General features: G+C 42.0%; 1 protein-coding gene across 8 annotated transcripts in view; it reads left to right on the plus strand.

Annotated features, from left to right (window-relative positions):
- The window catches only part of LOC112857767 (protein Cryzl2-like), a 29,622-nt gene extending 16,832 nt beyond the window's left edge, over window positions 1-12,790 (plus strand). For 3 of the 8 annotated variants that reach the window (XM_025921087.2, XM_086694282.1, XM_086694283.1), the window contains 2 exons: window positions 9,472-9,519; window positions 12,664-12,790. In XM_025921087.2, coding sequence (XP_025776872.2) covers window positions 9,472-9,519; window positions 12,664-12,714 — 99 coding nt within the window. In that variant the 3' untranslated portion in view covers window positions 12,715-12,790. The other 5 variants (XR_015246239.1, XR_015246238.1, XM_086694279.1 and 2 more) reach the window with 5 other exon arrangements.
- The last annotated feature ends 605 nt before the right edge of the window (window positions 12,791-13,395 follow it).

Here is a 13,395-nt window from a genome sequence, read left to right on the forward strand (position 1 = left end):
ACTTTCTTCTTCTCCTTTTTGGTACGTCAGTCAAGAGGGTAGCATTTGGTGGTAAAAAGAGAACCTGACTGGCCATGGGAAAACTGGTCGGATTCTGTTTCCACCTGTGCCTTCAGTTGCTCCTTCGTGGAAGTCTCCAATGCCCTCCGACCATCAGTCTCCATGCCTCTGCAGCAGGTTATGTACTTCAGGGGCGGCAGTGTGCGGGGGTGGGCAGGTGACCCGAGCTGCCTGGCCTCTGGGACCCCATCTCTGCTGGGGTCTGAGTAGCTGCACATTTTTACCTTTTTGTTCATCTGTTTCTTGTGTTAAAAGGTTCTGTGGCTTAAAAAACTTGCAAACCACCAGTTTCCAGAATTGCTGAGTCCCCTTCCGTCTTGTGACTTTTATCATGTGCCTGTGAACCGAGGTTTGCTTTACCTAAAGCTCATGTATACCTGTCGATAGAAGATGAGGACAGTTAGGACAGGTACGGAAACACTTGCTAGTTTAAACAGTCTCTTCTCTCCACTGACGTGTTCTAAGTGCTGCTCAGGCATGAGAGAAAACCAGAGTTGGATTATTGTTTTAATCACTCACACTGAAGTTCTCTGTTCTTTTTTTTAATTAAAAAAATTTTTTTAATGTTTACTTATTTTGGGGAGATAGAGTGTGAGCGGGGAAGGGGCAGAGAGGGAGACACAGAATCTGAAGCAGGCTCCAGGCTCCAAGTTGTCAGCACAGAGCTCGACATAGGGCTCAAACCCACAAACTGTGAGATCATGACCTGAGCTGAAGTAAGATGCTTAACTGAATGCGCCACCCACGTGCCCCTCTGTTCTCTCTTTTTTAAAAGTTTACTTATTTATTTTGAGAGATACAGAGAGTGAGCAGGGGAGGTGCAGAGACAGGGGGAGAGAGAGAGAATCCCAAGCAGGCTCCACACTGTCAGCACAGAGCCAGATGTGGGGTGTGAAGCCACAAAACTTGAGATCATGACCTGAACTGAAACTGAGAATCAGACACTTAACTGACTGAGCCCCCCACGTGCCCGAAGTTCTCTCTTCTCTTAAACACAAATTAGCTATCTAATTACTGCCCTCCTATCAGCTTGTCCTCTCCTTTCCAATGAGGGCTCCACATGTAGGGTTTTTCTGATTCTTCCCACACTGCTGACCTTCCTGCTATCCCCGGGCCCTCTGAGACCATTCTCCCTAACAATTTCAAACATTTCATTCACACACCGTCCCTTTACTATTTCTTCTCTTTCTCTGTCTCTTTTTTTCAATATTCAAACCACATAGAGGGATAGTAATAATATAATAATGGCAGCTCCCATAGGTTAGGTGTATACTATGGGTCAAGAACGGTGCTAAACACTTTTACATGTATTTTCTCATTTCATCTTTGTGATGCTCCCTTGACGTGTGAGCCATTTTTATCACGTTTTACAGATGAAGAAATCAAGACTTGTAGGAGCTAAGAAACCTGCTTGATATTATATAGTAAGTGACAGACCTGGAATCCAGTCCAGGTTGGTTTGAAGCCAGATTCTGGGCTCCTTATGGCTAAGGCAGACCCTTTCCTCATACAAACGAGGAAGTTGCTTCTTAGAAACCTATTCTAGAGTATAAAGTTTGTTCATCTATCAGAGAAACCTATTCTAGAGTATAATGTTCATCTATCAGAGAATTATTATGTGAAAGAGCTATCTTATAGTTAAAACAACCAGGAATCTTGGATTTTTCCAAGCAGTACTGGAATTTATAGATTTTAGATTTTTAATTTAATTTAATTTACTTTTTAAATTTATTTTGAGAGAGAGTGAAAGAATGTGAGTTGGGGAGAGGCAGAGAGAGGGAGAAAGAGAATCTCAAGCAGGTTCTGCCCTGTCAGCACAGAGCCCAAATCAGGGCTCGATCCCACAAACTGGGAGATCACGACCTGAGCTGAAACCAAGAGTCAGACATTGAACCAACTGAGCCACCCAGGAACTCAGGTTTTATTCTTTTAAAATGAAGATGATTAAATGAATATATGTTGTTAATTTGACTTAACTGTAAAGCCTGGGTAATATTTTTTATGTAAATCAGTTAATGTATTAGAAAAAAATTATTTATCAGAACCTGCCTGGGCTTGGAAAATGACCTCTGTACGTATATACACCAGTATATACATACAATATCAGAGATGCTAGTGTTTCCTAGTTTGTGTTTTCTCCTGAATATGTGGGCTTATAGATTTGACCTTGGTAGTTGATATTAATATGACCACATACTTTGTACCATCGTCTTTTTAGTAGGCATGGGTATGAACTTCTGTAGCCCTCTGTGCTTTTTGTTCATGTACTCGTAATTACTCGATACTTGTCATTCCTATAGACTATGAACTCCATGTGGGCAGGGGCCATGCATCTCTTTGTCTCCAGATTCTGTCAGGTACTCATGTATCTGTTGAATGACTGATTGAGAGGAGGGGGCTGTAGGGTTAGACCGCCTGGGTTCAGATCCTGGCCCTACCTCTTAACTGGCTATGGGCAAATTACTCACATCTCTGTGCCTTAGTTTCCTCATGTGTGATAGGGACAGCAGTATACTCTGCATACTAAGGTGGTTATGAAGATCACATAAGATAACGCGTGTAAAAGCACATAGCAAACTCTTAATATATTGTTTAAGGCAAAATACCTCGCCATCATAAAATGGTTAGAGTTGAGCTTTTTCACGTCCCATGAACTGTAACACATATGTTGACATTTCGTGGGCAGGATTAGAGAAACAGCCTTTAGATTTTGAATTTTAATGTATTATTTGCTGAAGGGTTGCACCCGTGCCGTGATGGGTGGGCCATGAATGTGTCCCGTGATCTGTTCAGAGGATGGCCTTATTTAGATGTGCCAAGTCTGTGTTCTGTAGGGAGAAGCTCACACACATCTCAACTAGACAATATTTAAATCCTAGAGATCTGAGCTTGATTATTATACCAAGGTCAGGTGAGGTTACTACATGAATAGATTTGATAGATAGAAATTGTTTACTTGAAGTTTCCTGAGTGTATGTGTGGAATATTCTTTTTTATTTTAAGATAGACTTTCATGCCCAGCACAGATCCCAACATGGGGCTTGAACTCACAACCCTGAGATCAAGACCTGAGCTGAGATCAAGAGTTGGATGCTTAACAGACTGAGCCACCCAGACACTCCTATCTGTGGGCTATTCTCTTTTTTTTATTTGTTAATTTTGAGAGAGAGAGAGAGAGAGGGAGAGAGGGAGAGAGAGAGCATGAGCAGTGGAGGGCCAGAGCGAAAAGGAGAGAGAAAGAATCCTGAGCAGGCTCCACACCGCCGGTGTGATGTGGGGCTCAAACTCATGAACTGTGAGATCATGACCTGAGCTGAAACCAAGAGTTTTACACTTAACCAACTGAGCCACCCAGGTGCCCCATATCTGTGGAATATTCTTAAAAATTAAATTACTCTTTAAGTTAAAAAAAATTTTTTTAACATTTATTCATTTTTGAGAGACAGAGAGAGACAGAGTGCAACCAGGAGTGGGGCAGAGAGAGAGGGGGACACAGAATCCGAAGCAACCTCCAGGCTCTGAGCTGTCAGCACAGAGCCCAACACGGGGCTCTAACTCACGAACCGTGAGATCATTGACCTGAACCGAAGTCAGATGCTTAACTGACTGCACCACCCAGGCTCCCCTATGTTTAACTTTTAATAAGTGACCAACCGTTTATGAGAATGGTTGTATTCTTTTGCATTCCCACCAACGATATGGGAGAGTCTAGTTGTTTGCCATCTGCCAGAACTTTGTATTGTCACCTGTTTTTTTAATGGTGGCTGTCCCAGTAGGTTTATAGTGGTATCTGACTGTGGGTTTCATTTGCATTGCTCTATTGATCTTGAGTATGTTTTCACATGCTCATTTGTCATCTACCTCTTTTTTGGTAAAATGTATCGGCTGACTTTTATTTATTTTTTTATTTATTTATTTTTTTTTTTAATTTTTTTTTCAACGTTTTATTTATTTTTGGGACAGAGAGAGACAGAGCATGAACGGGGGAGGAGCAGAGAGAGAGGGAGACACAGAATCGGAAACAGGCTCCAGGCTCTGAGCCATCAGCCCAGAGCCCGACGCGGGGCTCGAACTCACGGACCGTGAGATCGCGACCTGGCTGAAGTCGGACGCTTAACCGACTGCGCCACCCAGGCGCCCCTCGGCTGACTTTTAAAAGAAGATTCAGATGAACATGTATTAGAGCAATGACATGAGGAGTATAATGCAACTCTGACGACATATCACTAACTAAGCATTTTTACCTTTTGAAAACAATCCCACTCAGTCCTAGATATGGTCATTCACTCATGAGTTTATTTTCTTCATCAGCATTCACTGGGTACCGTGTGTATGCCAGTCAATAAAAACAGACTTTAGGCGTTTGTTTTGTTGGGAAGATCTCAGGACAGGGTTACAATAGGGGGAAAGAGCTGGATTCTAAGGAGGTATGAATCAGCATGATATATTTAGGGAACTATAGCTTATTTTGATTATTCGTGCTTGATAAGCTAATTAAAAATTCTAAGAGCAGAACCTAAGACAAAAGCAATATCCTCACCCTGCCCCCATATTATTCTGAGTTGCATATCTCCAGAGACAGATTTAATTATGGCTTCACCCTGTGCGAGGGAGGGTTCTGGGAACAGCCTGGGTGTCTATGTAGGGAGCGGTATGGAACAGCCTCCCTCTCTGGGGGCAGCCTGTAGAATACAGAGGGAAAATGTCCCCAGGCATCTGAATTAGCTATCAAAAGAGTCTGGTCTGATGCCATGCACTTTCCCTCTTAGTTTCTCACTCAGAGCCTTATCACACTCTGAGCATCCAGTCCGGAACACCACTGGTTGCCTGGATAGAAACCAGAAGGTAGAAAGGAGACAGAGTTGGATTATTCTTAGAAGTAGCTACAATCACAGCAGAAGTGGCAAATGGACATAGAAGCCCAGAAAAACAGAAGGGAAAATCACAGATGTTCAAAATTATGAGATCCCCAAATCATGGAACAAAAAGTTTGTGTTTCCCACCGATATTATCTTTTAAAGAAGTTAGGTAAATATGTGCTACAGTTCTATACATACATACATAAGCCAAGTGATTAAAAACAAGCTTTAGCACTTAAACGGATAACTTTCTTTGTATGTCAACATTAATCTGTAGGAGATTCCTCATTTCTCTAGGAAGCCAGTAAAAGAGGTATCGCTATCTCGAATCGTGCTTGCTTTCGGAGTATTTCCTATCTTTGGGCTGAGACAGATCTCCGGGAACAGGCAGCTTCAAACTGACGGTGAGATGCAGCTTCAAACTGACGGTGAGATACAGCTGTAAGTCGCCTGGAGCTGTACCTCTGAGTGATCGACAGGGCAGGGATGCATGTTTCAAAACACGTGTCTTAGACCTCTTCTACCTTTTCTACCTCCTTTGAGTATGTCTAAATTTACGTGGATTGGAAAGGTCTCTGTAAGGCACAAAGCCCCGCAAGACAGATGTTTTTGAAACCAGAGATTTCATGCTGCAGAGAATTGATTTGTTTGATTGATCGATTTGTTTTTCTGCTTATTTTTTCTATGCTTTTTGGGAAGAGTTTCCGTGGGAAGGTTGGCTAGATTCATATTCCTCATTTCAAAGCCCAGTTTCTTTTTATTACTATTTTTATTTTTTTTTTACATTTTATTTTTTTAATGAATATGATTTATTATCGAATTGGCTTACATACAACACCCAGTGCTCATCCCAAAAATCAAAGCACATTTTCAGTGTTGGGCCGTCTTCTGCTTTTAGGTCTGTGTATTTCTGGATATCTGTATTTACTTATTCCCTTTATTCTCGTTGCCCACCACTGTTGTCTACTCTTGTTTCCCTCCTCAGAGTCAGTCTCTATAATGTGTTTGATACGTATGCTTGGATTATATTTCCTTGTAAAACATACCATTTTTTGTGTGTTAGTTGATTTTCAAGTGACACAAATACCTAACAGCATAAGGTTGTGCGGTAGACCTTGTTCCGTTTCTCCATTTTTCACTCAGTGCTGTCTTTTTAAGCGCTACCGATGTTGCTGGTGCTGTACCCGGTTCATTGCTTCTCACTGCTGCCTAGAAGAGAGCGGTGTGCACCTGCCATGGTTTACAGACCGGCTTCCTAGTGATGCACTCTGGCCTTGACCTGATTCCCTGCCGCCATAATCAGCACTATAATACACAGTCACACGGTCTCACAGTCGGGACTGTGCAATGTTGCTTTGGGAGCATTTTCCCAGGAGTAGGGTTGTTGGGTCATAGGATGTATGACAGCAAACCGCTCTCCAGGATGACTCAACTGGTTCACGCTCTCACCAGCAGTGCACGCGGATTCTTCTTTCGCCAGCCCATTGATATGTAGCATTGTCCTACTTTCTGATTTTTGCCAAACTGACGGGTGTAAAGTGGCATCTTATTATTTTAATTTGCATCTCCCTGATTTCTAATCAATGTAAGCATCTCTTTATAGATTTGGTAAACATTCAGGTTTCCACTTCTTTGAATAGCATTTTAAGCCCTTCATGAGATTTTCTGCAGGGCTTCCTGTCTCTTTCTTACTAATTTGCAAAATTTCCTTGTGTAATCTGCAGTTCTCAAATTTTAATGTGAGTATGAATCACCTGGGGATCTTGTTAAGATGCAGATTATGATTCAGTCAAGGTAGGAAAGGGCTCAAGATGGTGCATTTCTAATAAGCTCCCAGATGATACAGAAGCCTCAGGTCCTTGAACCACCCTGTGAGTAGCAAGGTTCTAGATGCTAATTTGAGACTTTGCAGAAGTCTGTCTCTCCAAATTTGTCATTGCTCTGTCATCTTTGTCTAGATTTAATGTAATCAAACACATCAATATTTTGCCTTGTGGGTTAGTGCTATTTGGGACATATTTAAAAAGTCCTTTGTTATATCTGGGTCACAGTGATCTTCTCTATTTTTCTCTACTAACTTTGTACTTTTATTTCACACTATTTCATGCTTTTAATCCATCTGAAGTCACCTCTGTATTGGGTATACGTTAGGTAAGCAATTTTTATTTTTCTACTTACAGTGACCTAGTTTTCTCAGACCAAATAGTTCATTGTTTCTCCATTGATTTATGTTGCTACCTTCATCTTATTTCAAGTTCCCAGATATACTCTGTTTTCTCTTCTATTCCCTTGGTTCAGATATCTGTTCCTATAACAGTATCATACTGTTGTTGTCTTTATAGTTGTGAAGTATGTTTTCCTATCTGAAGGGCCACTATTCCAACCTTTGTTCTTTCTTAAACTCCTAAAGATTCTTTGTGAATCTTTATCCTTTTAGGTAAATTTTGGAAGAGATTTGTTTAGTTCCTGAAAAATATCTGACTGACATTGGAGTTGCATCGACATTATAGATTAATTTGGGGGAGGTACTGATGTTTTTACAATGTTGTCTCATTTGTGAAGAGGGATATATTGCCATTTATTCAGATGTTTCATGTTTGTAAATAGATTTCAAAGTTTTTCTCCATAAAGTCTGTGGGCCGTTCTTAATTATGTTAATTATAAGTACTTTACTGCTTTTGTTGCCTTTGAGAACACTATTTTATTTCTGTTATATTTCCTACTTGATTATTTTTTATATAGATGTCAATAATTTTTGTTAGCTGATCTCTATCTCACAATATGCTGGCCTTTCTCATTTGCTTATCTGTTGCTTTGATTAGCTTTTCTATGTAGATTATTACATTCTATGCAAATAATGACACTTCTATTATCTTCTACTGTTTGCTTTTTTCAGTTTTAATTTTGTGCATTTGTTATTTATTTTATTAAAAATCAGTAGACTTTACTTACTTTTTCAGCAGTTTTAGGTTTACAGAAAAATTTCACAGAAAGTGTGTAGCATTCACATATATTCCTTCTCCCACCACCCAGTTTCCACTAGTATTAACATATTGCATTGGTGTGGTACATTTGCTACAAGTGATAAGCCGATGTTGATACATTATTATTAACTGAAGTCCATGGTTTACATTAGGGATCACTCTTGTGCTGTACAGGTCTATACGTTTTACCAAAACGAATGTATACTGTCATGTATCCATCATTACAGTATCATACAGAACAGCTTCACTGCTCTAAAGAATCCCCTGGGCTCCATGTATTCACCCCTGCTCCCAACCCCAACCCCTGACAGCCACGGATCTTCTTACTGTCTCTACAGTTTTAGCTTTTACAGAATGTCATGTGGTTGGGATCGTATAGTATGCAGACTTTTGAGACTGGCTTCTCTTACTTAACAATATGCATTTAGGGGCGCCTGGGTGACTCAGTCAGTTAAGCATCCTACTCTGGTTCAGGTCATGGTCTCACAGTGCGTGAGTTCGAGCCCTGCGTCTGGCTCTGTGCTGACAACTCAGAGCCTGGAGCCTGCTTCGAGTTCTGTGTCTTCCTCTCTCTCTGCCCCTCCCCACCCCTGCTCACACTCTGTCTCTCTCTCTCTCTCTCTCAAAAATAAATAAACATTAAAAAAATTTTTTTAAAAAAACCCAATATGCATTTAATGTTCTCCCGTGTCTTTTCGTGGCTTGATAGCTCATTTCTTCTTCTTAATTTTTTTAAATGTTTATTTATTTTTGAGAGGGAGAAGAAGAGAGAGACAGAGCAAGCGTGAGGGAGGGTAGCAGAGGGAGAGTGAAGGGAAATCCCAAGCAGGCTCCACACTGTCAGCACAGAGCCCGACGCGGGGCTTCATCCCACGGACCGCGAGATCATGACCTGAGCCAAAGCCGGACGCTTAACTGACGGAGCCACCCAGGCATCCCGCTCGTGCCATTTCTTGAAACGACCGTCCCCTCTGCACTGAGTTTGCTTTGCTCCTTTGTTAAGGCTCAGTTGACCGTCTTCGTGTGGGCCTGTTTTGGGCTCTCGTGTGTTCCGTTGATGCACTTATTCTCTCACCAGTATCGCACTGTTTTTATTACTGTGGCTGATTTTTAATTTATGTTTTATAGCCTTGTACTTCTAAAAAAAATAGGATTTGAGATAGATTGCAATTTCGGTTACACCAGAAACAGGACAATTTTAATAAGATAAAAATTGTAAAATATTAAACGATTGATTCTTCTGGCTGTGGCTGCATTCTTTCAAGAGCTAGAACACACAGAAATATTACAATAGAGTATGGAGCGGCCTGAGGACTTTTTACCTGCTGTCACTTATCTGACGACGTTGAAAATTGTTAGTTTGGACAGAAAAATTCTGAAGCTGGGTTATTCTTATATTATTATTTTCCTTTCAGTTTATGGTGATTGTTCAGCTAGTATTGCATAGTTAGTTGTATACAGTTCATTGGAGATACGTCTTAATATTTTAGCTATTTTAAGACTCGGCCTACCAGAGAATGCTTATTGAAATATGCAACCGTGACCGTATATTTTTGAATTTTTTTTAGGTCAATGATGCCTTCCTTCATGTGATACAGCGCAAATCCATGGGCAAGGTGCTTATCTCCCTGAAATAAACCCTGACCTCAGCAGCAAATTCAGCATGTCCAAATCTAAGCTCCTCATCTTTCCAAAAAACCTCCTTTACCTCCAGTGTTTCCAAAGGTGTGACCGCTTTCCTGATTAATCCAGGTTCAGAATCTTTTAGAGGCATCTTCGATTCTGTTTTCTTATTCCTAGTAAATAGTGTGACACATACTGTACAGTCCTAGTTTGTCCGTATTGGAGAGGGAAAGGAGGCTGTTAGTAATTACACCAGGCAAGCAAGGTGTCCTAGGCAAAGCAGGATGTATGGCCGTTCTGTTCACAATGCCTCAGTGGCCGGGTTCTGTCATCCCCACCTCTCAAGATATCTCTCACCTCCGTATCCTCTTTTCCATTCCAACCAAGTATGTTTCATCTGCTAATTCCAGTAACTTTCTGACTGGCTTTCCAACCTTTAAACGTCCCCCACCCCTCCGTGCTTGTTATACATTGTTGCCATGGTGACCTTCCTAAAGTACAGCTGTGACTGTGTCTCTTCTCAGAAAACCTGCAATGGCTCCCCTTGGTCTACATGGTGGAGTCCAGACTCCTCAAGCTAGCATTTCTTTGTGTCCATGACCTTGCCACGCTCTGCAGCCTCAAGTTACACCACGCCTCCGGTCCCTCCATGTGTACTTAGATTTCCTGCCAACCCCAATTTTCTCTGCTCAAGCACTTTCCTCTGCTCCCTTGTCCCTGTCAAACACGAACCTTTCTAACTTCCAAGACCGACCTCTGCCATGAGCCTGCCCCCTCAGGAGGCTGGTCATTTCTTCCCTTCTACCTTCCTGTAGCTTTTCCCCTGGGATTTGTCACATTCTGCCTGGCACCAGAGGGCGCAGCATGTCTAGTAGAATGAACACAGGATTCTGAATCTAAGATGTGGGTTCACATCCTGGTCTTACCACTTCGGAGGTGGTTACTTAAGGTCTGTGAGCCTCCATTTTCTCATATTACAATATCTACCTCACAACGTTGTCGTGGGCAACACATGCAGCAATTGGGCAAATTATCCGGTGCGTGGTGAGCTATTAGCAAATGCTGGTTACTTTTACTTCTTTCTTTCCTCCTTTCCCAAGGTAGCATAAGTTTTTTGAAAGCGGGTACCATGTCTGATTCACCTTTGTACCTCCCACAATTCCTATCACAATGAGTAGTAAATACGCCATACATGGAATTGATTTTAAATTGTCTACAAGTCTTAAATTGTGGGAGTAAGTTAAGAATGCGCCAGCCTGGAAACAAACCAAATGTCCATCAACAGATGAATGGGTAGAAAAAATGTGGTGTATACACACAACAGGAATATTATCCATCCTTAAAAAGGAATGAAATTCCGACCCATGCTGCCACATGATGAACCTTGAAGACGTTATGCTAAGTGACATAAGCCAGTCACAAGAGGACAAACATGGTGTGATTTTACTCCTAGGAAGTATCGAGGGTAGTCAAATTCATAGAGATAGGAAGTAGAATGGCGGTTGCCAGGGGCTGGGGGGAGGACAGACTGGGGGGGTTATTGTTTAGTGAGTACAGAGTTTCAGTTTGGGAAGATGAAAACGTTTGAGGGATAGATAGTGGTGATGGTTGCCCAACAATGAAGAATATAATGTCACCGAACCGTACATGTAAAAATGGTTACAATGATGAATTTTATGTTACGTATGTTTTACTACAACAAAAAATGTAAAAAAAAAAAAAACCCCACAAAAAGCCCCACAACATATTACCTCACATCTAAGTGAATCCATGCAGAGAAGAGAGCAGAGTGTGAGTTGAGTGCCCAGCTTAGGTTGACGTGAGCTCCAGTCTCTGCCCATGGCCGGTCTGCGGGGCGAGGTCCTCTACATTTGTTTGTTGTTCTCTATTCATCCTACTCTATGAGTGATAATTCCCAAAAAAGTGAGTGGTGGGGTGGGGGTAAAACAGACGCCTGACACCACAGGGATGGGGGTACTTTTACTCATTCTTGAGGAGAATAAGTACTTTTATTTGTTCCAATAAATGCTGCTTTGTTTTCTGATAAGTCCTTCAGGCCATCTGGAAACACCTATCTTCTCAGGATCTCCTCACCGAAAGAGCTCTTGGAAGGACTGAATTATAAAATCGGGAGTGAACATTTGGGGAAAGAATTGAAAACCGAGAAAGTAGCAGAAGGTGGGGGGGCGGGTGTCAGGGAAGCCACCCCTGTGTCTGTTGTGGGACCTTGTGGTGCTTCTGTGAGGGCCAGAGCCCACGCTGCACCTCTTCCTGCAAGCAGGGGAGGGGTGTGGGGGGGGGGCAGGACAGAGGATCTGAAGCAGGCTCTGTGCTGACAGCATCGAGCCCGATGTGGGGCTAGAACTCACAAAACAGAGATCACAACCTGAGCCCAAGTCAGGCGCTCAACTGACTGAGCCACCCAGGCGCTCCCAACCTTCCTTCCTCTTAACCTGAGCTAGTTTGTATTTAAATGACAGTTGGTCTTCAAAAATATCAAGACACCAACTTTGAGGCTAATTAAAAAAATTTTCTGTCACCCTTTGGGATAATCAAAGACTTGCTTGGCAGAGAGAAGCACGAAAGATCAGGGTTGGGAAAAGTGTGCAAGCCCAGCGGGGAGCTACCTTTCCTTCTGTTCAGAGCTGATCAGTAGGTGTCACCAGTAATAAAGATCGATTGCTCTCAGCTCACTAATGTCCAAATGACTTAGATTGAAAGAGGCAGTCGTTAAAGAGAGCGAGTTTCTTCAGGTTGAACAAGTATTGGTTAGAAGCCCTAATGACCTGCTCCCTGCTCGCCGTGTTCCTGCTTCTTTGGGATGATTTGATTTGAAAGCATTTGACTCATATTTTAGTCACTGTTTGGCCGTCCCAGCATCTGAACCATTAGCCTGAAAAAAGAATCAATGCAGCTCCGAGTGACCGTATTTATTCGATATTCAAGATTTTCCCCAGCTCTTCCCCGCCGGCTGGCTGCTGGAGAAATCTCTCCCACACACCTACCTCTTCTTTTTCACCAGCTGTGGGTCTGTCCACCTGCACACACTTCTCTCAACAACTCAAGTGAGGTATTAACTAAGGGATGACCTTGTCTCTACATCGTCAGGATATTTGTCCCCGCTCCTTCCTCTGCAGCTGTGGCAAAGACCGCGAAAGATTTGTTACGTAGCAAGCGAAGAGAAATAAAGGTGTCCTCACGTCATCGCTTGTGTTCAACAACAACAACAACAAAATTAAATAAAGGAAGAAAAATTTGCACTATTATTTCTTCCACTTCATTTTTCTTCTCGGATTTTGTAAGTGAATCAAAGAGCAGTGAGTTTTCAAAATAGTTATTGTTTATAAAAGTCATGGGAAGGGAAGGCCCAAATGAAACAAATGCTGGCATGTCTAACTGTTCTCTTCCCCTGGCTTCTTTGTCACAGCTTATTGCTAGATGGAAGCCCTGAGGTGGAAGGATGCCGACTTCTGGAACTTTGCTATTGTTGAGAAATCCTATACAGAGTGATTATTATTTTTAAAAAATTTTTGCTGTATGTAGAAATAGTTTCTTAAACTTCGGTGAATTGCCTCGTTATTTTAAAAACGGTGTTGTTAAAATGATCACAAAATAATCATTGAAAAAAATCAAAGCAGCAAAAAGTTTATGAGTAGAAGTTGTTATCCTATTTTTCTCTAACCTGCCTGCCTTTTTTTTTTTTAATGCTTATTTATTTTTGAGAGAGAGAGAGAGAGAGACAGAGACAGAGGGCGAGCAGGGGAGGGGCAGAGAGAGAGGGAGACACAGAATCCGAAGCAGGCTCCAGGCTCTGAGCTGTCAGCCCAGAGCCCGATGCGGGGCTTAAAGTCAGGAACTGTGAGATCATG

Source organism: Puma concolor, chromosome E4 (genome assembly GCF_028749965.1).
Source record: "Puma concolor isolate L17-30 chromosome E4, mPumCon1.1.hap2, whole genome shotgun sequence".
NCBI lineage: Eukaryota > Metazoa > Chordata > Mammalia > Carnivora > Felidae > Puma > Puma concolor.